The following is an 18,597-nucleotide window of genomic DNA, read 5'->3' as shown; positions in this document are numbered from 1 at the left end:
GCAGCAGAAGAGCAGCTAGGAGAGAAATCCCCAACTGACTGTAAAACCAACGCTGGCCTCTGGTAGGTTATCGACGAGTGCATACGGCACACGGGTGACACCACCTGAAGCCAATAGGAGAAGAGGAAGGAGTGGAAGAAGTGGTTTAATTTGCGTTTTCCTGATCTTAAATGGGTCCTGTCACAGAAGTAGGGAGGGGAAAAAGGAATGGTGATGAATGAGTGAGTGAAAAAAGAGTGGGTGAAGAGGCAGAGAAGGTGGGACGAAAGGGGTGAAGGTGTGACGTGGGTGTGTGTAGGCTCTCTGTGTCTTCATTGGGCATAGAGGGTGTGACTCTGTTCCTAGGCATCGTCCAGGCAGGGTGGATGCCGAAGAGGAGATGAGGCGGTTCGGGTGATTTGGTAAAACTACAGATCCCAGTCCCAGGGTTTATTCAGAAAAAATACAGGTGGCTGTGTGTGAAACTATGAGTTGAACGTGTAACTATGTACGTGTGTGTGCGTGCTTGTGTGTGTCTGCTATTTCCAGGAGTAATAAGGAGAAATGTCTTAATCTGTTGTTGTCTAGTACTGTCTTTTTGCTAGCTAGGGCCATCTACTTTAAGTGCTGTCTGTCTTCCCAGAAGCTTACTTGGTGTGTGAACTTCTGACTGCTCATAACTTGCAGCTGATTGTTGAAATCAACCAGGATTAAGGGGCAGGGCAATTTGTGATTGTTGTTGTTTTGGTAATCAGTGGCTGTATTGAAGGGGGAGTGGTTTCTAATCTCCTATGCAATCAGCAATTAGTACCGGTAGGCATGCTCTTCACCTCTATTAGGCAATTAGCGAGTTCTGTTAGTGCGTCAGTCTCTCCTGTTTTTTTCAGCGGTTGTTTTTTCTCATCTAATTGTTCTGCAGAGTTTGAGTGTGTGTGTGTGTGTGTGTGTGTGTGTCTGTGTGTATGAGTCATCCTCTCCAAAACTGTTCTCACTCTATGCCAGAGAAGTTGGCGGCTGGATGACTGCATGCATGTAATCAGCGTGATTCATATACCAGGTCTGTTACCATACCGTGCAGCTAAAACAACAAGGAGTGTGGGCATCACTTAACCAACAGTGTTGGGGAAGCTACTCTGAAATCATAGTTTACCAAACGACCAATTACTTCACACTGGAAGAAGTTAAGCTACACTCAAACTACCCTTAATAAAAAATATAGTTTACTTAACTAAAGCTACTTTGACAAAGTAGTTCACTACATCCAAACTAATTTGTGAAGAATTGTAACATCTAAATCTGAAATGTCATAGACTACAAATTGTAAGAACAGATCACTCTGGAGTCAGATGATAACAGAATGTGTAATTTAGCCTATTAAACACCAAAAATATGTTTAAAGTGAGAATTAGGAAGAGCTGATATTCTTGCCTACTTCACCCATATTTTATTTTATATTAAAAAAGTTGTGTGTAGTTCCAGTAGTTAGCTACACCGCTACATGGCAAAAAATGTAAAACACTACCATGATTAGAATTTAGTTCAACTACCACCAAGCTACTGCAAAATAGTTTATTACTCCCCAACACTGTGAACTAACAGCTAAAAACAGCTAGCTGTCACTATGTTAACGCCCGTGCCATTTACCAATCGGCAGTCTGCTCAATGAAGTAATGGTTCTAGACAGGTTTCTGTGAATGCTTGACTCTGTGAGCCTTCCCGACACACACACACACACACACACACACATATATCACACACATAAACTCAGCAAAAAAATAAACGTCCCTTTTTCAAAGATAATTCGCAAAAATCTAAATAACTTCACAGATCTTCACTGTAAAGGGTTTAAACACTGTTTCCCATGCTTGTTCAATGAACCATAAACAATTAATGAACATGCAACTGTGGAACGGTCGTTAAGACACTAACAGCTTACAGACGGTAGGCAATTAAGGTCACAGTTATGAAAACTTAGGACACTAAAGAGGCCTTTCTACTGACTCTAAAAAACACCAAAAGAAAGATGCCCAGGGTCCCTGCTCATCTGCGTGAACATGCCTTAGGCATGCTGCAAGGAGGCATGAGGACTGCAGATGTGGCCAGGGCAATAATTGCAATGTCCATACTGTGAGACGCCTAAGACAGCGCTACAGGGAGACAGGACGGACAGCTGATCTTCCTCGCAGTGGCAGACCATGTGTAACAACACCTGCACAGGATCGGTACATCCGAACATCCGATCACCTGTGGGACAGGTACAGGATGGCAACAACAACTGCCCGAGTTACACCAGGAACGCACAATCCCTCCATCAGTGCTCAGACTGTCTGCAATAGGCTGAGAGAGGATAGACTGAGGGCTTGTAGGCCTGTTGTAAGGCAGATCCTCACCAGACATCACCGGCAACAACGTCGCCTATGGGCAAAAACCCACCGTCGCTGGACCAGACAGGACTGGCACAAAGTGCTCTTCACTGACGAGTCGCAGTTTTGTCTCACTAGGGTTGATGGTCAGATTCGCGTTTATCGTCGAAGGAATGAGTGTTACACCGAGGCCTGTACTCTGGAGCGAGATCGATTACGAGGTGGAGGGTCCGTCATGGTCTGGGGCGGTGTGTCACAGCATCATCGGACTGAGCTTGCTGTCAATGCAGGCAATCTCAATGCTGTGCGTTACAGGGAAGACATCCTCCTCCCTCATGTGGTACCCTTCCTGCAGGCTCATCCCGACATGACCCTCCAGCATGACAATGCCACCAGCCATACTGCTCGTTCTGTGCGTGATTTCCTGCAAGACAGGAATGTCAGTGTTCTGCCATGGCCAGCGAAGAGCCCGGATCTCAATCAAATTGAGCACGTCTGGGACCTTTTGGATCGGAGGGTGAGGGCTAGGGCCATTCCACCCAGAAATGTCCAGGAACTTGCAGGTGCCTTGGTGGAAGAGTGGGGTAACATCTCACAGCAAGAACTGGCAAATCTGGTGCAGTCCATGAGGAGGAGATGCACTGCAGTAGTTAATGCAGCTGGTGGCCACACCAGATACTGACTGCTACTTTTGATTTTGACCCCCCCTTTGTTCAGGGACACATTATTACTTTTCTGTTAGTCACATGTCTGTGGAACTTGTTCAGTTTATGTCTCAGTTGTTGAATCTTGTTATGTTCATACAAATATTTACACATGTTAAGTTTGCTGAAAATAAATGCAGTTGACAGTGAGAGGACGTTTCTTTTTTTTGTTTATATATACAGTGGCTTGCGAAAGTATTCACCACCTTGGAATTTTCCTATTTTGTTGCCTTACAACCTGGAAATAAAATATATTTTTTGGGGGGGTTTTATCATTTGATTTACACAACATACCTACCACTTTAAAGATGCTAAATATTTTTTCTTGTGAAACAAACAAGAAATATGACAAAAAAACTGAAAACTTGAGCGTGCATAACTATTCACCCCCCAAAGTCAATACTTTGTAGAGCCACCTTTTGCAGCAATTACAGCAGCAAGTCTCTTAGGGTATGTCTCTATAAGCTTGGCATATCTAGCCATTAGGATTTTTGTCCATTCTTCAAGGCAAAACTGCCCCAGCTCCTTGGATGGGTTCCGCTGGTGTACAGCAATCTTTAAGACATACCACAGATTTTCAATTGGATTGAGGTCTGGGCTTTGACTAGGCCAKTCCAAGACATTTAAATGTTTCCCCTTAAACCACTCGAGTGTTGCTTTAGCAGTATGCTTAGGGTCATTGTCCTGCTGGAAGGTGTTCCTTTGTCCCAGTCTCAAATCTCTGGAAGACTGAAACAGGTTTCCTCAAGAATTTCCCTGTATTTAGCGACATCCATCATTCCTTCAATTCTGAYCAGTTTCCCAGTCCCTGCCGATGGAAAAACATCCCCACAGCATGATGCTGCCACCACCATGCTTCACTGTGGGGATGGTGTTCTCGGGGTGATGAGAGGTGTTGGGTTTGCGCCAGACATAGCGTTTTCCTTGATGGCCAAAAAGCTCAATTTTAGTCTCATCTGACCAGAGTACTTTCTTTCATATGTTTGGGGAGTCTCGCACATGCCTTTCGGCGAACGTGTTTGCTTATTTATTTCTTTAAGCAATGGCTTTTTTTCTGGCCAATCTTCCGTAAAACCCTGCTCTGTGGAGTGTACGACTTAAAGTGGTCCTATGGACAGGTACTCCAATCTCCTGTGTGGAGCTTTGCAGCTCCTTCAGGGTTATCTTTGGTCTCTTTGTTGCCTCTCTGATTAATGCCCTCCTTGCCTGGTCCATGAGTTTTGGTGGGCGACCCTCTCTTGGCAGGCTTGTTGTGGTGCCATACTCTTTAAAAATTTTAATATTGGATTTAATGGTGCTCCGTTGGATGTTCAAAGTTCCGGATATTTTTTTATAACCCAACCCTGATCTGTACTTCTCCACAACTTTGTCCCTGACCTGTTTGGAGAGCTCCTTGGTCTTCATGGTGCCCCTTGCTTAGTGGTGTTGCAGACTCTGGGGCCTTTCAAAACACATAGATTGCACACAGGTGGACTTTATTTCTTATTAGATGACTTCTGAAGGTAATTGGTTGCACCAGATCTTATTTAGGGGCTTCATATCAAAGGGGGTGAATAAATATGCACGCACCACTTTTAAGTTTTTTTTTTTTGTTGTTTTTTTGAAACAAGTAAAAAAAAATCATTTCACTTCACCAATTTGGACTATTTTGTGTATGTCTATTACATGAAATCCAAATAAAAATCAATTTAAATTACAGGTTATAATGCAACAAAATAGTAAAAAACGACAATGAATACTTTTGCAAGGCACTGTATATACAGTATACACACACACACACACACACACACACACACACACACACACACACACACACGCACATGCACTCTGTGGCCATCATGATGTTCATTGACTATACCTCAGCCTTCAACACCATAGTACCCTCCAAACTCATCATTAAGATGAGCAGCCCGCCCTGTGCCACTGGGTCCTGAACTTCCTGACGGGCCGCTCCCAGGTGGTGAAGGTACGAAACAACACCTCCATTTCACTGGTCCTCAACACAGTGGGTGCCTGCTCATCTCCCTCCTGCACTCCCTGTTCACCCGTCACTGAGTGGCAACACAGGCCTCCAACTCAATCATCAAGTTTGCAGAGTTTACACAACAGTAGTAGGCCTGATTACCAACAATGACGAGACAGCCTACAGGGAGGTGGTGAGGGCCCTGGCAGAGTGGTGCCAGGTAAATAATCTCTCCCTCAACGTCAACAAAACGAAGGAGAGTTTACCTCCCTATCCACATCGACTGGACCGCAGTGGAGAAGGTGAATAGCTTCAAGTTCCTCGGTATACACGTCACTGACAATCTGAAATGGTGCACCCACACAGACAGTGTGTTGAAGAAGGCGCAACAGCGCCTCTTCAACTTCAGGAGGCTGGAGAAATTTGGCTTGGCCCCTAAGACCCTCACAAACTTTTACAGATGCACAATTGAGAGCATCCAATCGGGCTGTATCACCGTCTGGTACGGCAACTGCACCGTCCGCAACCGCAGGGCTCTCCAGAGGGTGGTGCCGTCTGCCCAACACATCATCGGGGGCACACTGCCTGCCCTCCAGGACACCTATAGCACCCGATGTCACAGGAAGGTCAAAAAGAAGAGGTGTGTTATCTTTTGTCCTTTGCCAAAACTGTAATTGTTTACCGCGTGCGTTCGTTTCCTGAGTGAGTTTGAGACTTAGTGTTTGCTGTTTTTTCAAGTGTACTGTGATCCTGGGGCTACCGTTTCTCAGTAAAGTATTATGTTTATCCTTAACCTCGTCACAGTCAGACTGTTAAGTAGCCATCACTAGCCAGCTACCACTGGCCTCTCGGGAACTGGGAGAGGACCTCGAGTCGCTGATAATGCTGGCAATCAGGATTGACAACCGCCTCCGAGAACGGCATGAGACAGCGCCATTTTGACATCAACCCAGTATCCTTGTTTCCTGAGCACTCCAAGCACCCCAAACCCTGCATTAAGGAGTCCATGCAGCTGGGACGCACACGTCTGAGCCCACTGGTGTATGACAGGCGCATGCGTGAAGGCTGTTGCCTCTACTGCAGAGGTCTCAGCCATCTGCGTGCTATGTGCCCAGAGCTGACGGGAAATGCCAGGGTTTGCCAGTACAAGGGGAGACCCTGATGAGTTGTGCAGTTTCCTCCCGGTTACCCAGTCACCGTCTGTCACTACCCCCAACCCTCTACTGGGACAACTGTCAGCACCAGATTCAAGCCTTCGTGGACTCCTGGGCCGCAGATCATTTCATTGATCAGGACTTCGCCAGAGAATTACAAATCGCCTACGTGAAGTGTCCCATCCCTCTGCAGATTCAAGCCCTCGATGGACGGCCCATTGGCTCCGGTCAGGTGGAATATCAGACCAAGCCCATTCTACTGCAGGTTGGGGTGAACCACTCAGAGACTCTTAGTTTTCTTTTGATCACTGTTCCTGAGAACCCCCTTGTCCTACGGTACCCCTGGCTAGTGCTACATAATCCAAAATTATCCTACTAGACTGGGGTAAGGACTGCCAAACTAAATGTCTAAGACCCCCACCAAGAGCCCTGCCGTGTCCTCCTGCATCCATTGAAGACCAAGACTAATCTGCTCCTCCTCCCAAATACTTTGACCTTCGGGAGCCTTCAGTAAGAGGCAAGTCGCCACCCTTCCCCCCTATCGTCCATACGACTGTGCCATAGAACTCCTACCCGGCTTCACATCTCCCCGGGGCCGTCTGTACTCCCTCTTGACCCCTGAAGCAGAAGTCATGGACAATTACATCCAGTGGTCGCTGGAGCCAGGTTTCATTCACCCCTCTACATCCCCAACTGGTGCAGGCTTCTTCTTCGTGGCTAAGAAGGATGGAGGCCTGCGTCCTTGCATCGATTACAGAGGCTGAACCAGATTATGATCAAGAATTGTTACCCCCTGTACCTGATGTCCGCAGCCTTTGGAGTTGGCCCAAGGGGCCCAATTCTTCACCAAACTAGACCTCCGCAACGCTTACAATCTGGTGAGGATCAGGGAGGGAGATGAGTGGAAAACTGCCTTTAACAACCCTAGCGGTCACTATGAGTATTTAGTCATGCCCTTTGGATTATCGAACTCACCGGCAGTCTTTCAAGCATTGGTCAATGACACTCCAAGGGATATGTTGATTCGGTTCGTCTTTGTTTACCTCAACGACATCCTGATTTTCTTTCAAATCCTTCTGGAACACATACTGCACGTCCGCCAAGTCCTGAGATGCCTCCTACAGAGTCAACTATATGTCAAGATAGAGAAGTGTGAGTTCCACGTATCCAAAGTTTCCTTCCTGGGTCACATTATCTCTACCGCAGGCATCCAAATGGACCCCGTAAAGGTTGAGGTGGTCGCCGACTGGCCCCGTCCCACCTAACTCAAGCAGGTCCAGCGGTTCCTCAGGTTTGCCAATTTTTACAGGCATTTTATAAGCAACTTTGGTGCGGTGGCAGCGCCTCTCACGGTCCTAACAAGCAAGTCCCAGACCTGTTTTTGCTGGACTCCAGAGGCTGACAGGGCATTCATGGAGCTCAAGGGACGTTTCACCTCCGGACCCATCCTCGTTCATCCTGATCCTACTCATCCCTTTGTGGTAGAGGTGGACGCCTCGGACACCGGAGCAGGAGCAGTCCTTCACAGCGGAACAAGGAGGACAAGAAACTGCACCCATCCGCCTTTCTCTTCAAGCGGTTCTCGCCAGCGGAATGCAACCGGGAGCTCTTGGCAAATAAGTAGGCCCTTGATGGATGGAGACACTGGTTGGAGGGGAAACCTCATCCTTTCGTGATCTGGACGGACTAAGAACTTGGTCTCCATTCAAGAAGCCAAGAGGTTGACCCCTCGCCAGGCTAGGTGGGCTCTGTTTTTTAACAGGTTCGATTTCACACTAGCCTATCGCCCAGGATCCAAGAATCAGAAAGCAGACGCTCTGTCCCGCCAACACGATGTCTCTAACGAGGAGAGGGACTCCGAGCCCACCATCCACAGCTCCCACAATGTGGCCCCTGTGATATGGTGTATTGAGACCATGGTACGACAAGCCCAGACCCGAGAACCTGACCCTGGCGGGGGTCCCACTAACAGACTTTACGTTCCACGATCAGCTCGTTCCCGAGTACTACAACGGGGACATTCCTCTAAATGAACTGGGCATCCAGGGGTTAATCGGGCACTGGAGTTCTTGAGGCGGACATTCTAGTGGCCCAACATGATTGAAGATGTGAGATCCTTTGTTGCGGCCTGTTCCACCTGTGCCCAAAGCAAGTCCTCACGGCAGCGACTGGCTGGGTTGCTACAACCTCTGCCCAACAACCAGCCGGCCCTGGTCCCACCTGTCCGTAGACTTTATCCCAGGGTTACCTCCATCCCAAGGGCTTACCACTATCCTGGTGGTCGTTGATCGTTTCTCCAAGGCAGCCCATTTCAATGCCTTACCCAACTTGCCTTCAGCGAAGGAGACCGCTGATCTCATGATTATCCATGTATTTCGACTACACAGACTTCCCCAGGACATTGTCTCGGATCGTGGGCCCCAGTTCGTCGCACGATATTGGAAAGCCTTCTGCTCCCTGTTGGGGGCGTCAGTGAGTTTCTCCTCTAGATTCCACCCACAGTCGAATGGGAAAACGGAGCAGGCCAACCAGGAGCTGGAGAAGTTCCTCCTCTGCTTTGTCTCCACCCAGGCCAGCAACTGGAGCAAGTTCCTTGTCTGGGCGGAATATGCTCACAACACACTGCAGAACTCGTCCACTGGACTGTCGTGGTTCTAGTGTCAGTTCGGGTTCACCCCCCCCCCCACTTTTTCCTGAACAAGAGGCCGAAACGTTGGTGTCATCAGCCGAGGCGTTCATTTGACGATGCTGCCGCACCTGGATCAGGGCGCGATCCTCCTTGCTCGGCTCCTCTGCCCGACACCAACACCTGGCAAACCGGCACTGAAGGCCTCTTCGGCTCCTCCGACCGGGTCAACGGGTGTGGCTGTACACCCGTGAACTTCCCTTAAAGATGGGCTCACAGAAAATCACTCCACTCTACATAGGACCATTCAAGATCCTGAGTCGCATCAACCCGGTCACCTATCGCCTCCAGCTTCCCAGGTCTATGAGAGTCTCTCCATCCTGCCATGTCTCCCATCTCAAGCTGATAAGGACCAGTCCCTTCTCTCCCACCACATCTGCCACTCCGCCCCCTCGACTTGTTGATGGTCGCCCGGCCTACACTGTCCGGCGTCTGTTGGAAGCTCGTTGGGTCCGAGGCACCCTGCAGTACCTGGTGGACTGGGAGAGCTACGGCCCTGAGGAGCGGGTGTGGGTGCCTGCCTGGGACATCCTGGATCCAGGACTTGTTTGGGACCTCAACCACCTACGTTGTGGTCGCTCTGGTGGCTGGAGCCACTCCTAGAATGGGGGGCACTGTCATGGTTCCACCTTTCACCAGAGGGCGGCAGAGACCATCCTAGAGACATTAACGACACTCAGGTGTTTACACTTTACTCATTATGATTTCCCTGTTAAAAGAGGTGTGTTTTCTGATGTCCTTTGCAGAAGCTTGAATTGTTTACCGTGTGTGTTTGTTTCCTGAGTGAGTTTCGAGACTTAGTGTTGTGTACTGTGATTCTGCGGCTACTGTTTCTCAGTAAAGTATTATGTTTATCCTTAACCTCTGATTCCTCGTCTGGTCTCTTCTCTGCACCTGCGACCAACCTTACCACATGACAGTCAGACTGTTAAATAGCCATCACTAGCCAGCTACCACTCGGTTACTCAACCCTGCACCTTAGAGGCTGCTCCCCTATATACATAGACATGGAATCACTGGTCACTTTAATAATCAAATCAAATCAAATTGTAATTGTCACATGCGCCGAATACAACAGGTGTGTAGACCTTACAGTGAAATGCTTACTTACAAGCCCTTAATCAACAATTTAGTTTTAAGAAAAACAAGTGTTAACTTCTTTGGGGTAGGGGGCAGTATTTTCACGTCCGGATGAAAAGCATGCCCAGAGTACACGGCCTGCTACAAAGCCATAAAAGCTAGAATGTGCAGATTTGGATAGAAAACACTCTGAAGTTTCTAAAACTGTTTGAATGATGTCTGTGGGTATAACGGAACTGATATGGCAGGCAAAAACCTGAGAATATATCCAACCAGGAAGTGGGAAATCTGAGGTTGATCGATTTTCAACTCAGCTCCTATTGAAGATACAGTGGGATATTGGTAATATTGCTCTTCCTAAGGCTTCCACTAGATGTCAACAGTCTTTAGAACCTTGTCTGATGCTTCTACTGTGAGTGGGGCCGAATGAGAGGGGATTGAGTAAGGTCTACCATGACCTGAACATGCGCTGCCATGCGCGTTCATGTGAGAGCGAGCTCTGTTCCATCGCACTTCTGAAGACAAAGGAATTCTCCGGTTGGAACATTATTGAAGAATTATGTTAAAAACATCCTAAAGATTGATTCAATACTTCGTTTGTCATGTTTTTACGGAGTGTAATAACTTTTCGTCCGTACTTTCCGGTGGACTTGCCCGCGCGTCGTGAGTTTGGAAAGTGTACTGAACGCTAGAACAACAAGGAGGAATTTGGACATAAACGATGGACATTATCGAACAAAACAAACATTTATTGTGGAACTGGGATTCCTGGGAGTGCATTCTGATGAAGATATAATTATAATGTTATTTCTGACTTCTGTTGACTGCACAATATGGCGGATATATTTGTGTCTTGATTGGGCTCTGAGCGCAGACTCAGATTTTTGCATGGTTTGCTTTTTCCGTAAAGCTTTTTTGAAATCTGACACAGCGGTTGCATTAAGGAGAAGTGCATCTAAAAATCCATGCATAACAGTTGTATCTTTTAGCAATGTTTATTATGAGTGTTCCTGTAAATTGATGTGTCTCTCTGCAAAATCAAAGGATGTTTTGGAACTTCTGAACGTAAGGCGCCAATGTAAACTCAGATTTTTGGATATAAATATGAACTTTACCGAACAAAACATACATGTATTGTGTAACATGAAGTCCTATGAGTGTCATCTGATGAAGATCATCAAAGGTTAGTGATTCATTTTATCTAAATTTCTGCTTTTTGTGACTCCTCTCTTTGGCTGGAAAAATGGCTGTGTTATTCTGTGAATAGGCACTCACCTAACATAATCGTTTGGTTTGCTTTCGTCGTAAAGCCTTTTTGAAATCGGACACTGTGGCTGGATTTACAACAAGTGTATCTTTAAAATGGTGTAAAATATATGTATGTTTGAGGAATTTTAATTATGGGATTTCTGTTGTTTTGAATTTGGCGCCCTGCAGTTTCACTGGCTGTTGAAGAAGTGGGACGCTACCGTCTCACGTACCCGAGAGAGGTTAAGTAAAAACTGGATAAATAAAAGTAACAAGTAATTAAAAAGCAGTAGTAAAATAACAATAGTGAGACTATATACAGGGGGTACCGGTACAGAGTCAATGTGCACCGGTTAGTCGAGGTAATTGAGGTAGGTAGAGTTAAAGTGACTATGCATAGATAATAAACAGAGAGTAGCAGCAGCGTAAAAGGGGAGGAGGGGTGGGGCAATGCAAATAGTCTGGGTAGCCATTTGATTAGCTGTTCAGGAGTCTTATGGTTTGGGGGTAGAAATTGTTAAGAAGCCTTTTGGACCTAGGCTTGGCATTCCGGTACCGCTTGCCGTGCTGTAGCAGAGGGAAAAGTCTATGACTAGGGTGGCTGGAGTCTTTGTTATAGAGGTCCTGGATGGCAGAAAGCTTGGCCCCAGTGATGTACTGGGCCGTACGCACTACCCTCTGTAGTGCCTTGCGGTCGGAGGCCAAGCAGTTGCCATACCAGGCAGTGATGCAACCAGTCAGGATGCTCTCGATGGTGCAGCTGTATAACTTTTTGAGGATCTGAGGACCCATGCCAAATCTTTTCAGACTCCTGAAAGAGGGCTTTGTCGTGCCCTCTTCACGACTGTCTTGGTGTGTTGGACCATGATAGTTTGTTGGTGATGTGGACACCAAGGAACTTGAAGCTCCCAACCTGCTCCACTACAGCCCCGTCGATTAGAATGGGGGTGTGCTCGGGCCTCCTTTTTCTGTGGTCCACAATCATCTCCTTTGTCTTGATCACGTTGAAGGAGAGGTTGTTGTCTTGGCACCACACGGCCAGGTCTCTGACCTCCTCCCTAAAGGCTGATCAGGCCTACCACTGTTGTGTCATCGGAAAACTTAATGATGGTGTTGGAGTCGTGCCTGGCCGTGCAGTCATGAGTACAGGAGGGGACTGAGCACGCAACCCTGAGGGTCCCCAGTGTTGAGGATTCCATTATTATAATAATAATTCCATTATTTTACTTTTAGATTTGTGTGTATTGTTGTGAATTGTTAGATACTACTGCACTGTTGGAGCTAGGAACACAAGCATTTCGATACACCCACAATAACATCTGCTAAATATGTGTATGTGAGCAATAGAATTTGATTTGATTTTGATTTGATACCTTGTCCATGCCAAATTACTGAGAGGGTTGTGGGATAGCGTGAGAGTTTACGCCCTATGTAACAACTCCCTATTACATAACAACAGGACCCATGCACTGAAGAGAACGCCGCCTCAGCCAAAACACAGAGGAAAACTGTCTGCATGGAAACTGCCTTTCTCAGAACTACATTATCCCACCCCCATACTGTGTACCATTAACACTTCCTACATAACAAAGACCTTACCACACTGCACAAAGAGACATTCTCAGAGAGAGAGACAGAGAGATTTCTGTCTAGCTGTTTTTCTAATATTCTCTCTCTGTTTTATCTGTTCCATTAGTAATGTCTTCCTCCCACTCTTCCTCTCCCCACTAAGAGCATCGGACGTATGCCTTTACAGGTATGTATGTATAAGAGTCATGTGTCAACCCATTTCTATACATTAATTCCCTCTCCCATGTCTACTCCTGGTCACATATATGACCTGTTCATGTATGTTAGCTAGCCTTGCTCTTTCCATGCCTGTAATGTATGTGCATATGTGTGCATTTCTGCATGTACTGTACATTTGTGTTTAATTCTCTCATCCCTATTTCTGTCTTCCAATATGTATGTCTGTATCAACTATATTACTGGGAGTCAACTCTTCTTTGTCAATTTCTTTGATTACATGCATGTCTTTACCCTCCCATTGACCCCTTATTTCCCCCGGGATGAGGAGGCCAAGTGTGTGTGTGTTTGTTTGTGTGCACACCTATACCACTCTAAACAACAATCATAAATATAATTCAAAAGAGAAACATTACTTTTTGCAGTGAAGATTCATATAGGTTCACATGATGATAAATAATGAAACAGTTATAGTTCTGCAACCTTTATCGACCAGAGACAGGATTGGGAAGTAACTAATTACATGTAATCTGATTATTCAACAAAAAAAACTGTAGTCGGTTACGTTACCAGCAAAAATATTGTAATCAGATTACTTTTGAAAAATTGCGTTTCAAATGTGTTTGATTAATCCTTTTTGTCTTCTTCCAATGACCCTTAAAGGGAAAGTAATCCAAAAGTAATCAGATTATGTTACTGAGTTTAGGTAATCCAAAATGTACATTACTGATTACAATTTTGGACAGGTAACTAGTAACTGTAACATATTACATTTAAAAAGTAACCTGCCCAACCCCACATAGAAACTTAAATTATTCGTCTCAACCTTGATTCAGTGTCATTTTGATTATGCCTGCTCTGCTTGGTATTGTAGGCCATCAAAAAGCTGAAAAGGGGAAATGCCAGTCATGTAAATAATGTTATCAGGTATATGCTGAATGTCCCCCCAAGGGGTACAGGAGTTCCAGGAGGTGGGCTTGTTACCTTTGGAGTCCAGAGTGGACCAACTTAAACTCAATCATATATTTGACCTCTTAAATGATCGTGCCCCAGGATATATGAAAAACAACATTGATATGGTCTGTAACCGTTACCAGAGCTCGTGTTATGTCTTGTAAAATCCAAAGAGTAAACAGTACAGCGAGGAGCAAGTTTTTCTATAAAGGCATTTGTCTATGGAATAGCCTCCCCTTAGAGATAAAGCAGAAATAGCTTTAAAAAGCAGGCAAAGGTTTTCATTTGGACAAGTTTGTCTAAGTTAAACCACTCCACTGCCCCTTGTGTCCCCTACTGCTGGTCAGGTGTCAGTATTTGAATGATAGGTATTATGTGCAATGAATAGATCGTTTTTTAAGGTCGAAATGTGAAATGAAAACGGTTGATTTTTAAGGTTAGGGAAAAGTGCAGGGAATAGTGCCACTTTCTAGGATGTCAATATAAATCCATGCATTTATCATTGTTTGTAATTTCTTCTTGCCTTTTAATCATTATATGTGTTGTTGTTTTTACCATCGAGGACCACTTTGGAAACAAGTGTTTTAATTCATACATAAATGATATCCTCATTGCACATTTTGTTGTATATGTCTGTTACACAAATCAATTCAATTCAAAAGAGATAACCAAACCATTGAGATCTTATAATTCTATACCTTATGTCTTAAACATGTAGTTCTATGTCTGAAACTGCGTAGATGCTACAGTGGCTTGCGAAAGTATTCACCCCCTTGGCATTTTTCCTATTTTGTTGCCTTACAACCTGGAATTAAAATAGATTTTGGGGGGGTTTGTATCATTTGATTTACACAACATGCCTACCACTTTGAAGATGCAAAATATGTTTTATTGTGAAACAAACAAGAAATATGACAAAAAAACTGATAACTTGAGCGTGCATAACTATTCACCCCCCCCCAAAGTCAATACGCCATCCATCATTCCCTCAATTCTGACCTGTTTCCCAGTCCCTTCTGATGAAAAACATCCCCACAGCATGATGCTGCCACCACCATGCTTCACTGTGGAGATGGTGTTGTCAGGGTGATGAGAGGTGTTGGGTTTGTGCCAGACATAGCTTTTTCCTTGATGGCCAAAAAGCTCAATTTTAGTCTCATCTGACCAGAGTACCTTCTTCCATATGTTTGGGGAGTCTTGCACATGCCTTTTGGCAAACACCAAACATGTGTTTCTTGAAGCAATGGCTTTTTTCTGGCCAATCTTCCGTAAAGCAGCAGGGACTGTCCTATGGACAGATACTCCAATCTCCGCTGTGGAGCTTTGMAGCTCCTTCAGGGTCATCTTTGGTCTCTTTGTTGCCTCTCTGATTAATGCCCTCCTTGCCTGGTCCATGAGTTTTGGTGGGCGGCCCTCTCTTGGCAGGCTTGTTGTGGTGCCATATTCTTTCAATTTTTTTAATGGTGCTCTGTGGGATGTTCAAAGTTTCTGATATTGTTTTATAACCCAACCCTGATCTGTACTTCTTTGTCCCTGACCTGTTAGGAGAGCTCCTTGGTCTTCATGGTGCCGCTTGCTTAGTGTTGTTGCAGACTCTGGAGCCTTTCAGAACAAGGCTATATATACACAGATCATGTGACAGATCATGTGACACTTAGATTGCACACAGGTGAGCTTTATTTAACTCATAATGTGACTTCTGAAGGTAATTGGTTGCACCAGATCTTATTTAGGGGCTTCATAGCAAAGGGGTGAATACATATAAATGCACCACTTTCAGTTTTTTTGTTTTTTTTTAAACACGTTTTTTTCCCCATTTCACTTCACCAATTTGGACTATTTTGTGTATGTCTATTACATGAAATCCAAATAAAAATGTATTTAAATTACAGGTTGTAATGCAACAAAATAGGAAAAATGCCAACGGGGATGAATAATTTTGCAAGGCACTGTATGTGTTATATTGTGTATGAGATGCTGAGTGTGTCATATTGTCTATTATAAACCGGGTAGTTTGTGTACTGGATGCTGATCGTCTGAAAGTAGTGGTATACCAGACAATATACCACGGGTATGATGCAAAATTACGTGTTTACTGTTCTGATTATGTTGGTAACCAGTTTATAATAGCAATAAGGCACCTTGGGTGTTTGTGTTATATGGCCAACATACCACTGCTAAGGGCTGTATCCAGGCCATATTATTCACCTTTACACGTACGAGTTACCATACCCGGTCTCAGGGATGGCTAACTATGGAAATCCCTTCGGTTTACTCAGTTAGGTAAATCGTCTTTAATTGTCTTTGCATCCTATGTATGGAACAACCTACAGCGTTCCCTACAACTGGGTGTTCTGGTGCCTCTCGGGAGTTCAACATGTTGATTGGAGACCTCCATGCCTGAGGAATGTGACTGTTTTTCTTGAATATTTGTACTATACTGTATTTTATTTTACATTGTATTTTATTTTATTCTGTCAATTGTGTTAATGCAGGGTTCCATTGCAAAAGAGACCTTAGTCTCGATGTTGATCGACACGCTCTCACAGTCTCACTGCAGAATTAGACATTTCAAGTGAGTGTCCATCACCAGGATCGAACACGCAAGTCATGGGATTACACCCATCCGCCAACTCCGTCCACAACGCCCTTGCAAAACTCAACCCCTACTTTATGGTAATAGCGCTCACTGTTTCCCCTAGGTATGGATAGAAGTCATATAAGAACATATACCACACCCCCTCGGGCCTTATTGCTTAATTAGATGCAGTGAGTGGATAAGATGCTGTGTGTACCATTGTGCCTCTACTGGTTCTGTCACCACTGTGTTTGTAATGCTGTGGGCTCGATGGGTCTCAGTCAGAGTTATGTTCTGCCTGCGCACATATTACAGAGTCAGAGCACTCCCTTGTGGAGCCAGCCTGAACTTCAGCGCAAACTTCTCCAACTTTCTCTCTACTGGGATAGACGACCGATTCTGGCTATCAGCAGTAATCTACTGTGTGCCTTCTGTATGAGTCAGCACACCGGAGAGATGCTCTACTGAGAGATTATATTCAAGACTTATTGGGCCCAGTGCGTCCGTTACATACCTAGCAGGCCTAGCTGACACCTGTTGAGTTGGCATGCTGCAATTTCTGCATACAAATACTGCAACTGCACAACTCCTCAAATACTGCAACTGCACAACTCCTCAAATACTGCAACTGCACAACTCCTCAAATACTGCAACTGCAGCAACTCCTCAAATACTGTAACTCCACAACTTGTGCCCTGACATGAGAAAAAACAATTTAGTTTGTAATTGCACAGATAGTATGAACCTGTGTTATGTAGGGTTAAGGTACATGTGTTATGTAGGGTGGTGTAGGGTTTATGTACCTGTGTTAGGTAGGGGTTTGTAGGATTGATGTACATGTGCTGTGTAGGGTTATGTAGGGTTTATGTACCTGTGTTTTGCACGTTATGTTATGTAGGGRTTATGTACATTTTACATTTACATTTGAGTCATTTAGCAGACGCTCTTATCCAGTAGTCAGTGCATACACCTGTGTTACGTAGTGTTAGGCAGGGGTTTATGCACCTGTGTCAAGAGCCTGTCTCAATTCTGGGGGTCCGGTGGAGGCTGGGGGCGTCCGGTACAGTGGCTCACTCTCCAAGCCTAGACAAGAGAGGGGCAGAGGAATTAGTGAAAATAGTTACATTTCAATGCATCCACAACATACTTTAGGCCCACTACATAATAATTCTATATTCATAAAGATGCATTTGAAGAGATCAAACATGGAGTCATAATAATTCCTGAATTGTGTACAATATGAATTACCAACATGTATTTTTTTCTCGAAGTTGTGGAAGTTTTTACCTTGTTTCTCCAGAGCTTCTATCAGCCTGTGTAGCGCCACAGGAGCCTGCTCAGGCAGAGCACACACCTCTGGGGCCTCCCTTGGCCCCCCACCTAGAGAGAGAGACAGCAAGAGAGAGAGAGATGGGAGAGAGAGGGAGAGTGGGAGAGAGGGGGGAGAGAGAGATATAAAGAGGAAGAGAGGGAAAGGGAGGGAGGGAGAGAGAGAGCGAGAGAGACAGCAAGAGAGAGAGAGGGGGGAGAGAGACATAAAGAGGAAGAGAGGGAAAGGGAGGGAGAGAGAGAGAACAATGATCAGAGACGCTACACACACAAGACATACGCACTGAATCAAGCGAAACACAAGAAGCCAAGCATATTCCCTGAGTGCTTCACTTTGCTGACCCACACACAACCACATCGTAGAACAGGAAAAATTGTGTGTGAGAGAGAGAGAGAGGAGAGAGAATAGAAAGAGTGAGATAGATTTGCATGAGCATGCTTAAATCTTTGACATGCACTGTCTCTGTGCATCTCCGTCTATTTCAGGAGCAGCATTTCAATTCCGCTCTCCTGCTCCGTGTGACAAACGCACTCTCCCCACTCACACATGCCACCTTCATCTTTTACCCTCATCCCACTGTGTGTGAGAGTGAGAGAGATTTTTTTTTAACACATTTCACAACACATTAAGTGTGTGCCCTCAGGCCACTACTCTACTACAACATATCTACAACACAAAATCCATGCGTGCAYGTTTGTATAGTGCGTATGTTATCATGTCTATGTGTGTGTGTCTCTTCACAGTCCCTGCTGTTCCATAATGTGTATTTTACTTGATGTGGAATAGAGGTCCATGGAGCCATGGCGCTATGT

At 45.2% G+C, this 18,597-nt stretch overlaps 1 protein-coding gene across 1 annotated transcript in view; it reads right to left on the bottom strand.

Annotated features, from left to right (window-relative positions):
- The window catches only part of pik3r3b (phosphoinositide-3-kinase, regulatory subunit 3b (gamma)), a 293,043-nt gene that overhangs the window by 198,985 nt on the left and 75,461 nt on the right, over positions 1–18,597 (bottom strand). The window contains exons 3-4 of the mRNA XM_070446248.1: positions 17,743–17,835; positions 17,461–17,538 (exon numbers count right to left, since the gene is read on the bottom strand). Of these exons, the coding sequence (XP_070302349.1) occupies positions 17,461–17,538; positions 17,743–17,835 (171 nt within the window). The remainder of the gene's footprint in view (positions 1–17,460; positions 17,539–17,742; positions 17,836–18,597) is intronic.

Source organism: Salvelinus sp. IW2-2015, linkage group LG13, assembly GCF_002910315.2.
Source record: "Salvelinus sp. IW2-2015 linkage group LG13, ASM291031v2, whole genome shotgun sequence".
Classification (NCBI taxonomy): domain Eukaryota; kingdom Metazoa; phylum Chordata; class Actinopteri; order Salmoniformes; family Salmonidae; genus Salvelinus; species Salvelinus sp. IW2-2015.
This window is presented reverse-complemented; position numbering and strand designations above follow the sequence as displayed.